Below are 15,945 nucleotides of genomic sequence, written 5' to 3' on the forward strand. Positions count from 1 at the left end.
CAGTGTCCCTGGAGTCCTGTGATCGCACCTTCTGTCAAGCAAAATCAACGGGAAAGCCAATTTCACTCAACAATCATGTTACTAACTTAAAAACTGCCATGGTTGACTTAACAACTGTGGCAAGAAAAAGGCGATAAAACGGGGCAAAACTCACTTAACCACGGCCTTGCTTAGTAACATACATTTTGGGCTCCATTGTGGTCGTAAGTCAAGGACTACCTGTATTGGAGCTCGGATTTTAAAAGCCATCGTCCACGTCTTCTATCTGGGTAGGTGGCCCACAGCTGATGCCCACAAAGGTACCACTTTTTACTCTTTAATCTTACCCAGATGTTTTCCATAGGATTTCCATAGTCAGAGACATGATTTTTCTTTTTAAAAAAGGCATGTGTCCTCATGCTGTGAAAATATATATTTCTTCATTCACATTTATATTTATGTCAAAATGGTGGCCCTCCAGATGTTGTTTCAGCCTTGATCATTCCTGACCACTGGCTCTGTTGGTGCTGGGCTCCTATCGTGCCTGTGGGTTTTCTGGATAACCATTTTGGGAGTGAATGTTGGATTAGGTAGAAATTATGTTCCTGTTTTATAAAAAGCACGGCTACATTTAAGTTCCTACCCATTTTTTTTCCAGGTAAAAAAATGTCTTTTTAATGTCGTTGTAATTGGTTTGTCAAGTTTAACTGTTAAGATTAATTGTTTACTGTTTGTATTTTATTGTTACGAAACCTGCTGTTTTCTTATTTTGGCCTGTATCTCTTTGGAGGAAAGGGGAGTTATACAACTGAAATAAATGCTTTTGGCTACACAGGTAGTCCTCGACTTACAACAATTCCTTTAGTGACCGGCCCTGAAAAAAAGAGCACAGTTCTTTCTTTTCACAGTTGCAGCCTTTCCAGCACCCTCACAGTCATGTGATCAAAATTTGAGATGCTTGGCAACTGGTTCCTCTTTATGACCTCCCACGGTCACGTGATCCCCTTTTGCAACCTTCTGACAAAGCAGTGTCAATGGGGAAGCCGGATTCATTTAACAACCGGGTCACTCACTTATCAACTGTGGCGATGCCCTTAACAACTGTGGAGATAAATGTTGTAAAGTGGAGCAAAACTAAGTAAATGTCTCACTTAACAACAAATTTTGGGTTTCATTGTGGTTGTAAATCGAGATCTACCTGTACAACAACCCTGAAATGAAAGTCAGAATAAAAACGACTTTTAAATAAATAAATAAAAGTACATTGCCATGAGGGCCACGGAAATGGCTACTGATAGACTCACTTTGGCTGCGCTGATGACTGTGGCTGTGTAGGACTGAATGTTATCGCCACAAGCTCCGCCCCGGGACTGATGGCAACGAATCAGCTGCAAGAAGGAAGCATTTGCATTAGGTCAAGTCAACCAATCAACAGCAGACCAATCAACAGCAGACCAATCAACAGCAGACTCTTGTGGGCCTGGGATTCTCCTTCCACCCCGTTACAAGCAGTCCTCGACTTACAACAGTGCTTTTAGTGACTGTTCAAAGTTACAACAGCACTGAAAAAAGTGACTTATGGATCCTTTTTCTCATGACTATGGCAGCATCCCCATGGTCACGTGACCAAAAGTTCAGATGCTGGCAACTGGCAGGTACGTATGACGGTTGAGGTGACTCAGGATCACGTGATCACGTTTAGTGACCTTCTAGCAAGCAAAGTCAACGGGGGAAGCCTAATTCATTTAAGAACTGTTTCCTAACTTAAAAGCTGTGGTGACTCACTTAATACCTGCAGTGAGGACGGTTGTAAAATGGGGCCTAATTCACTTAACAACTGTCCTGCTTTTAGCAATGCAGTTTGCAGCTCAATTGTGGTGGTAAGTCGAGGACTTGTATTATAGCAAGACCAGCTACTCACGGGTACCTTCAATCCTGCCTCTAGCATTAGCATCTTAATAAAATATTATTATATCATCCTCTCTCTTTCCTTCTCTTTCCTTCTCTCTCTCATTCATTCTCTCTTTCATTCATTCTTTCTTTCATTCTCTGTCTTTCATTCTCTCTCTTTCATTCTTTCTCTCTCATTCATTCTCTTTCATTCTGTCTTTCATTCTCTCAGTCATTCTCTTTCATTCTCTCTCTCAGTCATTCTCTCATTATCTCTCATTCATTCTGTCTTTCATTCTGCCTTTCATTCATTCTCTCTCATTCTCTCTGTTTTTCATTCTCTCTGTTTTTCATTCTCCTCTTTCATTATCTCTCATTCATTCTCTCTCTCTTGCATTCTTTCTTTCATTATCTCTCTCTCTCTCTCTCTCTCTCTGTGTTTGTGTAAGAAAGTCCTGTTTATTGCTGCATTCTCTCCTCCAGCCAGATTGTCCAGAGCAAAGCAGGAGACGGTGCCAGCAAATGAGCCCATACAAGCAAACAGAGGCAGGAAAGCAACTGGAACAAATATTTCTCTCTCTCTCTCTCTCTTTTATCAATCCAAGCAGCTATTAATAGTTTTGTAGAGTTGTGATTCATGAATTTCTCAAACCTACTTCTGGGAAGTCTTTCCTTCCCATTAGGGGGATGCCGTCCAAGTTTTCGGAGGCCCCTGAAGCGCTGGGACTTCAGATTACACCGCCCTGATGTATGGCAAGGAAAGTAAACTACAGTCCTCATAATAAAAACATCAAGAGGATATTTGGAAGTCAACCATCCTTACACATGTTCTTTTTCTACCACATCTGTCCGCATGTGTGTGTGTGAGAGAGAGAGAGACAGGGAGGGGGGGAGAGGAAGGGAAGGGAGGGAAGCGAAGGGAAGGGAAAAAAGAGGAAAGAGGAGGGGAGGGGAGTAAAAAAAAAGAAAGGAAAAAAAAAGGAAAGGAAAGAAAAAAGGGCCAGATTTAAATCAGTAACAAAATTTGAACGGGTTCCTTACCTTGTTTTCCGCATAGGCCAGCCACCGACTTCCTAGAGCTATGGGGTTCATATTTGGCCCTGGACAAGGATAGCAACCTGAGAACAAAATATGCAAAAAAAATGGCATTATTGGAATGGAGCTAAAGCAGTATTTCTTCTCCACACAAAACCTTTGCCTTGGAGTAAAAGAACCCGCATGCCTCATCCTCTTATTTAGCACAAGCCACCTTTTTTGTAGCCCAGGTTGAGATTTTGGATAAATAAATCGAGCAGAAAACAGGACCCTACTCAAGGAACTAGTAAGAAAACCAAGTCCCCACCAATCCAGGAAGGGCAAGCTACTGTGCATGGACAGAGAGCAAGCCCCATTCCCTTCTAGCACTGATGATGTTACGTAGGAAGGTAATGAAATAATGTCTGCAAGAAAACAACCAAGCTCAGAGAACGCGAAGAGCATTGCATTTGGTCCTTTCCCATTGGGGAATAATGGGAAAAGTTTGCTATGTTCTCCCCTTGATTTATTTGAACTGGTGAAACCATCTACAGCTGTATTAGGATTGGGAAGCCTGGAATAAATGTCAACTGATTAATTAATGTGGCCTGATGTATTTTTGGTCTAACATACTCTACAGATATACCCATTTACCCGCTATAGGTAAACTGAAAGGGACACTGTGGCTCAGTGGCTAAGATGCTGAGCTTGTCAATCAGAAAGGTCGGCAGCTCAGCGGTTCGAATCCTTAGCATAGCACCACGTAAAAGCGTGAGCTCCTGTTACTTGTCCCAGCTTCTGCCAACCAAGCAGTTCGAAAGCACGTAAAAAATGCAAGTAGAAAAATAGGAGCCACCTTTGGTGGGAACAGCGTTCCGTGAGCCTTTGGTGTTTAGTTATGCCGGCCACATGACCACGGAGACGCCTTCGGGCAGCGCTGGCTCTTCGGCTTTGAAACGGAGATGAGCACCGCCCCGTAGAGTTGGGAATGATTAACACATATGTGCGAGGGGAACCTTTACCTTTATAGATAAACTAAGCCACTGTGTTTTAAATTATGGTTTTAAAAAACTCTGATACCTTTGGATAGCTGAACTATTCTGAAGCTAGCATTGGGAGATGTATATTTATATTTCCACGCAGCTCACACTCAGTGACTCCAGGCAGCTTATAACAATATCAACCCAATATAAAATAATAATAAAACAAACCTCCCCTCCACTCCCCTGGCCCCAGCAAACACACAAGCCATTTGATGGGCTCCATCCCACTCTGGGGTCACCAGGCCCATTGGCAAAACCAGGACCTTGTCGAAGTGGGGCTTAATCTTACTTCTGTAGGGATGCTGTTCCACAAGGAGGGAGCTACCACAGAGAAGGATAGCTAGATCAGGGGTGTCAAACACAAGGCCTGCGGGCAGGATGTGGTTGGATCCGGCCCATGGGGGCCGTATTGGAAAATGTAAGGCGCCAGTGTGAAGAGGAAACATATCAGCAGTTTGGGAAATGGCATCAAGCTGGCCATGCCCACCCAGCAGCCACGCCCAGTGAGTTATGTCAAGCTGTCTACGCCCACTCAGTCAGCCATGTCCAGTGAGTGGTGTCAAGCTGGCCACACCCACCCAGTCAGCCATGTCCAATGAGTGGTGTCAAGCTGGCCATGCCCACCTAGTCAGCCATGCCCAATGAATGGTGTCAAACTGGCCATGCCCACCCAGTCAGCCATGCTCAGTGAGTGGTGTCAAGCTGGCCCACCCAGTCAGCCATGCCCAGTGAGTGGTGTCAAGCTGGCCATGCCCACCCAGTCAGCTACACCCAATGAGTGGTGTCAAGGTGGTCATGCCCACCCAGTCAGCTACACCCAATGAGTGGTGTCAAGGTGGTCATGCCCACCCAGTCAGCTACACCCAATGAGTGGTGTCAAGCTGGCCATGCCCACTGTCAGCCATGCCCAATGAGTGGTGTCAAGCTGGCCACGCCCACCGTCAGTCATGCCCAGTGAGTGGTGTCAAGTTGGCCACGCCCACCCAGACAGCCATGCCCAATGAGTGGTGTCAAGCTGGCCACGCCCGCCCAGTCGGCCACACGCATCCCGGCCCCTCTGAGGTTAACGACAGCCCAGATGCATCCCTCAATGAAATTGAATTTGACAGCCCTGCGCTAAATGGACCTTCCTTAATTAATTAATTCCCTTCAGCAAGATATATTTGGGGGAGGGGAGGTGACCGTCTCTGGGAGATAACCAGCATTCTTTCCTTTCTATGTTATGGAATGAAAGATCAAGGATGCTTTTTGGAGCACCTATCTTCCATGACTTTGGGGGGGGGAGTCTTGACAGACCTCTCAATAAGTTTTATTTTATTACCCAAACCAAAGAGCATAAGTTGATTCACCTTCTCATAACTAGTGTCTCGTCTTTCGCTGGTGGGTTATAAATGGAAAACACACTGCTTTTATATGATTAATAATCACAAGCTTTTGATCAGGATTTATCTCAGCAGCCATTCAATATCATCATCATCATCATTTAACAACCCTATAATCCCTTGCGGGGTGAAGTCTAGGCAACTGAATGGAGCTAGCAAGGTGTTTACTGGCCAGATGCCCTTCCTGTCGCCGATGCGGAGTTTTGTTCAGCAGATATATTCTCAGTGTGCCCAGAGAGAGAAATATCTGCCTCTACCTAGGATCGAACTCACAGCCTCTTGATTGTGAGGCGAGAGCTCCACCTCTAGGGCACTGCACCACTCCGTTCAATACTATGTCCTGATCAAAATATCCTCAGTCACATGATGTAAATGAATGAGGTTCAGGACCAAGTGCAGATATTTCTGATTACTTGTCCCCAAAGTGCTTTTGTTCCAAGGCAACTGGATTTTCTTGGCTTTCTTTTATAAATCTTTCGCTTCTCATCCAAGTCGTCTTGCTTAGCAGTTAGAACTGAGGAAGCTTCTTGGAGGAGAATTGAAATGTTTTCGAGGGAGAAAACCAAGGCAATCCAGTTGCCTGCTGGAAAAAGCACCTTTGGGACAACCATGCCCTGGATGGTTGAGACTCTCCACAGGCCTTCCTGGTTCCTGGCAATGAGAACAATTAACCAGTGGAACTGCTTTGCCTCCAGAAGTTGTGAATGCTCCAAAACTGGAAGTTTTCAAGAAGAAATTGGACAACCATTTGTCTGAAGTGGTATAAGGTTTCCGGCCTGAAGCAGGGGGTTGGACTAGATGACCTCCAAGGTCCCTTCCAACTCTGTTATTCTATTCTATTCTATTCTATTCTATTCTATTCTATTCTATTCTACTCTACTCTACCTTACTCTTCTATTCTATTCTACTCTTCTGCTCTATTCTTTTCTTTTCTTCTATTCTACTCTTCTGCTCTATTCTTTTCTTCTATTCTATTCTATTCTATTCTATTCTACTCTTCTGCTCTATTCTTTTCTTCTATTCTACTCTTCTGCTCTATTCTTTTCTTCTATTCTATTCTATTCTATTCTACTCTTCTGCTCTATTCTTTTCTTCTATTCTACTCTTCTGCTCTATTCTTTTCTTCTATTCTATTCTATTCTATTCTACTCTTCTGCTCTATTCTTTTCTTCTATTCTACTCTTCTGCTCTATTCTTTTCTTTTCTTCTATTCTACTCTTCTGCTCTATTCTTTTCTTCTATTCTATTCTACTCTTCTGCTCTATTCTTTTCTTCTATTCTATTCTATTCTATTCTACTCTTCTGCTCTATTCTTTTCTTCTATTCTACTCTTCTGCTCTATTCTTTTCTTCTATTCTATTCTATTCTATTCTACTCTTCTGCTCTATTCTTTTCTTCTATTCTACTCTTCTGCTCTATTCTTTTCTTTTCTTCTATTCTACTCTTCTGCTCTATTCTTTTCTTCTATTCTATTCTACTCTTCTGCTCTATTCTTTTCTTCTATTCTATTCTACTCTTCTGCTCTATTCTTTTCTTCTATTCTATTCTATTCTACTCTTCTGCTCTATTCTTTTCTTCTATTCTATTCTATTCTATTCTATTCTATTCTATTCTACTCTTCTGCTCTATTCTTTTCTTCTATTCTATTCTACTCTTCTGCTCTATTCTTTTCTTTTCTTTTCTTCTATTCTATTCTATTCTACTCTTCTGCTCTACTCTACTCTACTCTACTCTACTCTTCTATTCTGTTCCGCTCTGCTCCATTCTATTCTATATTCTTCATTCCAATACTTATTCTATTCTATTCTCCTTAACTTCTTTGAGGTTCACCAAGGGGAACTGGCCATAACAGGAGGCACATTCTTCATTCCATAGAGAAGTCCCGAGTTGCACCAGGCCAGACCCCATGGTAAAAACCCAGACACTCTGCGCCAAGCAGGATTTCCATGGCAAAAACACCAGCAGTTTAATTGCTTTTTAAACTTTATTGATGTGAAATGTGCCCGCTGCCTTTCTCGCCGGCGACATCAAAACTCTCTTAACAAAAGACCAAATTTCAAAATGCCTGCTGTTGCTAACAAAAACATGGAACAGCTAAAAGGCGAAAGTGATTCCTAAATTAAGAGTAGGGGACCAAGTAAGGAACCTAGAAACTTCAAAGGGGTTACTGATAGGTTTGGCTCCCACCCGAAAGGTTTTTATGGAGTGTTGGGAAGCTAAAAATAAAGAGTCCCGAGGAAGTGACTTTTGATGTCTGGGGGAGATAACCGAAAAGGCTGCGTCTTGCACAACCACATGCTTCACTTGTGGGTTGAGAGGGCAGAATTAGCAAAGGAAGTTGAAGCAGCACACAGTGTATTCTGGGGTAGAATTAGCCAACCGCACTCCGATCATTACATTTATTATCAAAACACCACCGTTGCTTTCTATATAAGTATCATATTCGAGAGCAACCATCCCAGTTAGAAGAAGGGATCAAACAGGGAATTAGTCTGGACTCCTTACATGGGCACAAGAGGGCAAGGGGAGATTCCTGAGAACAATGTAATAGCTAGTTCAGATGTGCCTGACAGCAGGAGGAGGAGGAGGAGGAGGAGGAGGAGGAGGAGGAGGAGGAGGAGGAGGAGGAGGAGGAGGAGGAGGAGGAAAGAAGAGGAGGAGGAGGAAAGAAGAGGAGGGGGAGGACAATGTCTGTAGAGTCCTTGGTGTTTTCTCTGCTTAGTGGTTTTTTTGCAGATGTTTCATTACCAAACTAGGTAACATCATCACTGCTAGAAGGAGTGGGGTTTGGGGGCAGCAGCAGCAGCAGGAAGAGGAGGAGGAGGAGGAGGCGGAGGAGGAGGAGGAGGAGGAGGAGGAGGAGGAGGAGGAAGAAGAAGAAGAAGAAGAAGAAGAAGAAGAAGAAGAGGAGGAGGAGGAAGAAGAACAGCCTTCACATACTGAAGTCTCACTTGTCCATGACCTTCAATCCTCCAGTCTATAAGCTTCAACCCTTATGATTGCTCTTCCTAGTCTAAATCAAATAACTGGACATTTGGTCTGCTTAATTGTCGTCGTCCCCCACCCCCCGTCCCCCCACTGGACATACATCCTGATGCAGCATGAAACATTCATATGTGTTCATTTAAAATGGGGAGAGGAGAAAACACTCACCGGCTGCAAAAATCCTGAAGTTAGAATTCTCTACTTTGGACAAGCCTATAGATCATGATATTGAGTCTACCGTGAGCTGAATATAACATGTGGCCCATCTTCTTGACATACAACGTAAGCCAATACATACAAGGCTAACTTACATCCCTTCGTTTTTATGTGGCTCTTAAAAAAGTAAGCCATCCATCATTGCCTTCTTCCACTTAGATTGGTTTTGGGTTTCTTACACAGTTCCTTTTTGTCCTTTTAATGAAAATGCCTATTTTCCTTAGTTACCTCTCACGTTTGAGCTGAGTGCTAAGGAAACATTTTACCTGAATTCCCTTGTAATCTGGCAGTAACCAAAAAAAAAAAAAAGATTTATAGACTCTGCCACATCCTCCCAAGGCAGAAACGGTCTTCCTTTTTTTACTTCTTTTTAAACTGCAATGGATAATTGCAGTTACAATGGTGCTTTTGGCAACTGTGTTATCCAGCCACTTTTTGCAAATCACTTTTTTTTTTCTTTTTTTGCAAATCTATGGATCCAAACGCCCGTTTTGCAAATCTACATCTAGTTGCGGCCATGAAATGCTTTAGGGGAGTGAATCGCTGATAGCAATAAAATCGCTGGCGCATTTGAGACCATTTCAGTATTCCAATCAATGCCAAGGAAAAGTAATTAACACGTTTTATAACCGGGCATTTGCAAAGAGTTGATGTCAGGCAGCTTCAGCAGCGTTCTTAAAAAAAAGAACTCTCAAATTTGTCTCCCTGGATTCCATCGTCCAGCTATTCCAGCCAGTAGTCATAGATGAGGGGAACTCCGAGTTTAGCTTGTACAATCTAGTGATCCACCGATTCCAAAATTGATGGGAAATGCATCTCGGATTAATCATTTGTTTTGGAAACTAGAGGAAGCTTTTATGCGAGGAGACGAAGAAGTACAAGGTGCTAGATGCCACGGAGAGGTAGTCCTCGACGTACGATCACAATTGAGCCCAGAATGTTTGCCGCTAAGTGAAAATTTGTTAAGTGACTTGTGCCCCGTTTTAATGACCTTTCTTGCCACAGCTGTTAAGTGAATCCCGGCAGTTGTGAAGTTAGTGAAGCGGTTGTTAAGTGAATCTGGCTTCCCCCTTGACTTTGCTTGTCAGAACGTCATAAAAGGGGATCACGTGACCCGCAAGACACTGCAGCTGTCATAAATATGAGTCAGTTGCCAAGCATCCAAATTTTGATCACGTGACGGAGATGCTGCAATGGTCATCCGTGTAGAAAAGGTCATAACTCACTTTTTTCAGTAGTGTTGTAACTTTCATCGCTAAATGAACTGTTGTAAGTCAAGGACTACCTGTGCAGATAATCCTCAACTTACAGCTGTTCGTTTAGCGACTGCTCAAAGTTACAACGGCACTGAAAAAAGTGGCTCAGGATCACTTTTCACACTTATGGCCATCGCAGCATCCTCGTAGTCAAACGATCAAAGTCACTCGGCAATTGACTCTTATTTACGACGGTTGCAATGCCCCAGGGTCACGTGATCACTTTCAGTGACCTTCTGACAAGCAAAGTCAACGGGGAGGCCAGATTCATTTAACAACTGTGTGACTAACTTAACAACTGCAGGGATTCACTTAACAGCTGTGGCAAGAAAGGTTGTTAAAAAGGGGCACAAGTTACTTACAAAAATTTTCACTTAGCGACAAACATTCTGGGCTCAATTGTGGCCGTACATCGAGGACTACCTCTACGTGGCATCTAGCATCTTGTACTTCTTTATCTCCTCGCATAAAAGTTTCTTCTAGTTTCCAAAACAAATGATTAATCCGAGATGCATTTCCCATCAATTTTGGAATCGTTGGACGACTAACTTTTAAGTTAGTGTGACTAACTGCAGGGATTCACTTAACTGCTGTGGCAAGAAAGGTCATAAAAAGAGGCTCGACGACTGCCTCGCTTAAGCAAATCTGGGGCTCGCTTGTGGTCGTATGTCGAGGACTACCTGTAACATCAAGGCTCTTTTTAAAAAAAAAAAGTTGCAGAAGCCTCTGGCGTCTTGCTGTTGGACAAAGCAGCAGGTCAGCAATTAGATGCTTATTAGCATGTCAAGTTGTCTTCTGCTGAGTTTAAGACACTCAGCCGTCCATTCTGCCTATTGCACCGGGCAGCATTTCTACAAGGTCTTGGGAAGTGCTTGGTTGAAGTGCTTCTAATTTGGACATCACAGCAGTTCAATCTGAAATCAATTTTTCAAGCTGGACAAATGCTCCAGACAATCTACTATCAATGGGAATGGAGGGTGAAGGAACTATACCGCCGTCTTCCAATATTTGAGGGGTTGCCACAAAGAAGAAGGGGGGGGGGGTTTAACCTATTCTCCAAAGCCCCAGAAGGCAGGACCAGAAGAAACAATGGATGGAAACTAACGAAGAAGAAAAGCAACCTGGAACAAAAGAGAAACTGCCTAACAGTGAGGACAATGAACCAGTGGAACAGCTTGCCACCAGGAGTTGTGGCTGCTTCATCACTGGAGGTTTTCAAGAAGAGACTGGACAGCTACCTATCTGAAATGGTATAGGGTCACCTGCTTGAGCAGGAGGTTGGACTAGAAGACCTCCAAGGTCCCTTCCAGCTCTATTCGGATTAATTGATGGATTGAAGGAAGACCAAATGAAAAACCCAAAAGAGACATGGGAAGACAAAGTAGTACATGGCCAGTGCATTAAAAAAAAAAGTAACAACCGAAGCAGATAACAACTTCTGAGACCTGTGCAGTATGTAGGTGGTTTGTCTCTCAGGCAACTAAGGAGAAATTTCCTAACAGTGAGAACAATTATACAATAATACAATAGTAGAGTTGGAAGGGACCTTGGAGGCCTTCTAGTCCAACCCTCTTGCCTAGGCAGGAATTAATCAGCAATTAATCAGAGGAACGACTGGCCTCCAGAAGTTGTGGGTGCTTCAACACTGGAGGTTTTTAAGAAGAGATTTGGCAACCCATTGCCTGAAATGATATAGGGCAGGGATGAGCTGCGGCTCCCTGTCACCAATCGGCTGCACAACTGATAAGAGCTTTCGGTTAGGATAGGTAGAGGAAAAAGGATGTCGTGCTAGGAGACTCTATGGTGGGGTAACCAGACTTCCGGTGGGCAAAGGAAAAAGGATGCCGTGCTAGGAGGAGACTCTATGGTGTGTGTGTGTGTGTGTGGGGATCCAGTCTTCCAATCGGCTCCAGAATTGAACGGGGGGGGGGGGGGGGGGTGTCTTCCGGTTAGGACCTTTGTGGCTCTTTGAGTGTTTAAGGTTGCCAACCCCTGATATAGGGTCTTTTTCTTGAGCAGAGGGCTGGACTAGATGACCTCCAAGGTCCCTTCCAACTCTGTTATTCTGTTAAGAGCGTTCTTCTGGGATATTTGGCCTGCGCCAACAGATGCCGTGTCTTGTAGAGTGTTTCAGATTCCCACCAAAATGACAAATCGCCCAAACTGCTACGGTTTACAGAACCTCAGGCGCCGAAAGGCACTCGGGCCCACAGAAGTAGCTCGCAAACATACGATGAGATCAAAGATGTTTGTCTCTCCCCATAAAATTCCTCCCAGGGCTGGATAATCCAGCCAAAATGGTCACAGATCAAGACCGACAGAGGTGTGGGATGGGGAAAGAGTAAATAAAGGATCAGAGGGAACGGTACAGCACTGTTTATGGGCCCGCAGACTGATAAACAAACTGCGGAGGACTTTTGACTAATATTTTGTTTATTCCTCCAAAACAACACAGACACACACGCATCAAAAAAAAAAGGGGGGGATACATTAAAAGATGTTTATAAAGAGCATAAAGTAACCAAGTTTTGCCATTGTGTTTACAGAGTCCCCTTTGAGATGAAAAGCCTTACAGAGATGTCATCATTCACCCACCCGGCCCATCGCATCTTCTATTGTTCTGAAGCGTCTTCCTGTTAAGACCCACCCTTGAACCCCTTCCCAAGGATGCCGGACAAACCCCGGCTGATTCCTAGTGCCGTTTGGCAAGAGATATGATGGGAAACGGGTATTTATGCTGCCTGCAGCCGACCCTCTCCCGACAGACCTGCAGCTCTTCGGCAGCTGCGTCACTCGCGACTTCAAACTTAGAATAGAATAGTTGGAAGGGACCTTAGAGGTCTTCTAGTCCAACCCCCTGCTTAGGCAGGAAACCCTGTACCATTTCAGACAAATGGTTGTCCAATCTCTTCTTAAAAACTCCCAGTGTTGGAGCATTCACAACTTCTGGAGGAAAGTTATTCCACTGATTCATTGATCTCATTGTTAAGAAATTCCTCCTTAGTCCTAGGTTGCTTCTCTCCTTGATTAGTTTCCACCCATTGCTTCTTGTCCTGCCTTCAGGGTGCTTTGGAGAATAGTTTGACTCCCTCTTCTTTGGGGCAGCCCCTGAGATATTGGAAGACTGCTATCATGTCTCCCCTAGTCCTTCTTTCTATTAAACTAGACATGCCCAGTTCCTGCAACCGTTCTTCCTATGTTTTAGTCTCCAGTCCCCTAATCCTCTTTGTTGCTCTTCTCTGCACTCTTTCTAGATATAATATAATACATATATTATAATAATAATACCGTTTCCCTGAAAATAAGCCCTTCCTGGATAATAAGCCCAATCGGGCTTTTGAGTGCATGCACTAAAATACCCACACACACACACAAATAAGCCTCTCAAAAAATATTGCCACACAGCAGCAGCCCTGAGGTGACCACGCTCACCGCCTCCTGCATCTCAAAAATAATAAGACCTCCCCGAAAATAAGTCCAGGTGCTTATTTTGGGGGGGTCAAAAGAAAATAAGACCCTGTCTTATTTTTGGAGAAACACGGTACGTATTATTATATATTTGGGACAGAAGCAGAGATCGTCTACATCCAAAGCAAAGCATCCTTCTCTCCCTTCTGATCCTTCCTAGGCGCTTCCCTCCCTATACAGGTAGTCCTCGGGATGTGACCACGACACAATCCAACTGTCAGGCCTGCAGAGGTTCCTTTGAGAATCTTTGGCCTGCCACACTTTCTTATAATTTCCTATGATGTTTCATTAGAGTAGTAATTGGGAGGGGGAGATAGAAAGGCATAGAATTGTAGACTGTTGTTGTCAAAATAAAACATTCCTTTCTAGAAGCCAAGGTCATCTTTTGTCTCTGCACCTCGACATTTGACCGGAAGAAGCTGGGTGGAGATGCCAGCGTGGAAGAAGAAGATTGGGCCATGTGATGGATTGATGGGTGTGGGGATAGATCATGAACTAAAAAGATGTGGAGACTCTAGAAAGAGTGCAGAGAAGAGCAACAAAGATGATTAGGGGACTGGAGACTAAAACCTATGAAGAACGGTTGCAGGAACTGGGTATGTCTAGCTTAATGAAAAGAAGGACTAGGGGAGACAGGATAGCAGTCTTCCAATATCTCAGGGGTTTCCACAAAGAAGAGGGAGTCAAGCTATTCTCCAAGGCACCTGAGGGTAGAACAAGAAGAAATGAGTGGAAACTAATCAAGGAGAGAAGCAACTTAGAACTGAGGAGAAATTTCCTGACAGTGAGAACAATCAATCAGTGGAACAGAAGTTGCCTCCAGAAGTTGTGAATGCCCCAACACTGGAAGTCTTTAAGAAGATGTTGGATAGACATTTGTCTGAAACGGTGAAGGGTTTCCTGCCTGAGCAGAGGGTTGGACTAGAAGACCTCCAAGGTCCCTTCCAACTCTACTATTGTATTATTATTATTGTATTAACTTTCAGCTGGGTGGAATTCCAGGATGTAAATCAGAGTTGGAATTCCACAGATGTGCCAATATACCTGTAAAATTAAATTGGAACTTTAAGGATGATTCTGCCTTGGACTTTGATTTATTCACGCATGGTATTTGGAACGCTGACACCAACATTTCCACTGCTAAGCTAAACAGAGTAATTATGCCAAAGATCTTTTGTCCAAAGGCAACCGGACTTTGTTTTTTCTTGAAGATGTTTCGCTTCTCATTGCGTTATTTATAACTTCCTGATATCAGGCAATCGCCATCTGTCACCTTCCCAGCTGACTTCTAACAAGCAATGGGGAAGCCAGATTTACTTAACGACCACATGGTTCTCTTAATGACAGCAAGGATTTGGAAGCATTGGAACCTGTCAGGGTTCCAAATAGCATCCAAAAGTAAATCAGAGTCCGAGGCAAAGTATTGCTCAAAGTTCCAGTTTATGAAGAGAGCCATGTTGGCCCATCTGGGAAAACCCGAATCTGAAAGCTTCCCGGTTTTCCCCACCCAGTTGAAAGTTCAAGATCTTGCCCCCACACCCACAAGTCCATCCCATGGTCCAATCTCCCACTCCCATGCTGGCAGTTCCACCCATCCAGTTCCGGTCAGGTGCAGAGATAAAGAGACAAAGGATGACCTTGGTTTTCTAGAAAGAATGTTGTTATGGCTACGTTTCATCTAACTCCTTATAATCTCCCTCCCATTTTCCCACAATAGAAAATGCATAGTAGAAGAATAGAAAGTGTGGCAGTTCAAAGATCCAAGAGAAATATGGCTGCAGGCCTGACACAACCATGGTTTAAAAAGATCATAAAATTGGGCCTGACTTAACAACCGCCCTGCTGAAAGAACAGAAATTCTGAAACTTTCCGCTGTGGTTGTAAGTTGAGGACCATCTATAAACCAAAAGGATGAACTGACCCAATGGAGGTCAGAGCCAGCTGGTAAGAACCCTGAGCCTCCCCATCAAGGAGCCAAGCAAGGTTGACATAATTTATGGCAGGTCCTGATGAGAGCCTGCTCTGTTTTTCGTCAGCCTAAAACTCCCGGAGGCCTAGCTGAGGAGTCAGGGAAATAGACAGAATTCCTCCTCTGATGACCAACCAATTAGTCACTCCCAACTGGAAAATAGGAAGGTTACTCAGACAATTCCCATGCTTGCCCTCTCCAGAAGCCAGTTTTTTTCCCAATTTCCCCCAGGAAAAAAAAAGACAAAATGCTGAGAAACAGCTGGACTAGGGCTACCTGATCTGGAATGCAAACATCTGGGCAATCACTAAGCTAAGAAACGGCCGACAGCTCATTGTGTAAATGTCTATGGAGATTCTCAGTCATCCAGGTCATGGTTGTCCCCAAAGGAGCTGAAGAAGCTTCTTGGATGAGAAGCAAAACGTCTACAAAGAAAAGTCCAGTTGCCTCTTGAAAAAAATGCACCTTTGGGATAAGTGTGGAGCCTTGTACAACGCAGTCTTTTTGGCAGTTCCAAGAAGGCTCCACACCCATTTGCACCACTCAGGAGACCCTGAGGACAGAGATAAACCTCCAAGTGGCCTCAACGACTCTCTTAAAAGGATGCAAATGACCAGCTGTCTGCAAGGAGTAGAAATCCTTCCCTTCCCCACCACCCGGTCAGAGCTGAAGAAGCTTCAAGTGGCCTCAATGACTCTCTAAAAAGGATGCAAATGACCAGCTGTCTGCAAGGAGTGTAAATC

At 43.9% G+C, this 15,945-nt stretch overlaps 1 protein-coding gene across 1 annotated transcript in view; it reads right to left on the reverse strand.

Moving 5' to 3' along the window:
- The window catches only part of BCAS3 (BCAS3 microtubule associated cell migration factor), a 630,880-nt gene that overhangs the window by 496,077 nt on the left and 118,858 nt on the right, over positions 1–15,945 (reverse strand). The window contains exons 10-11 of the mRNA XM_081943945.1: positions 2,911–2,987; positions 1,284–1,367 (exon numbers count right to left, since the gene is read on the reverse strand). Of these exons, the coding sequence (XP_081800071.1) occupies positions 1,284–1,367; positions 2,911–2,987 (161 nt within the window). The remainder of the gene's footprint in view (positions 1–1,283; positions 1,368–2,910; positions 2,988–15,945) is intronic.

Source organism: Natrix helvetica (genome assembly GCF_964273705.1).
Source record: "Natrix helvetica genome assembly, chromosome: 2".
NCBI lineage: Eukaryota > Metazoa > Chordata > Lepidosauria > Squamata > Natricidae > Natrix > Natrix helvetica.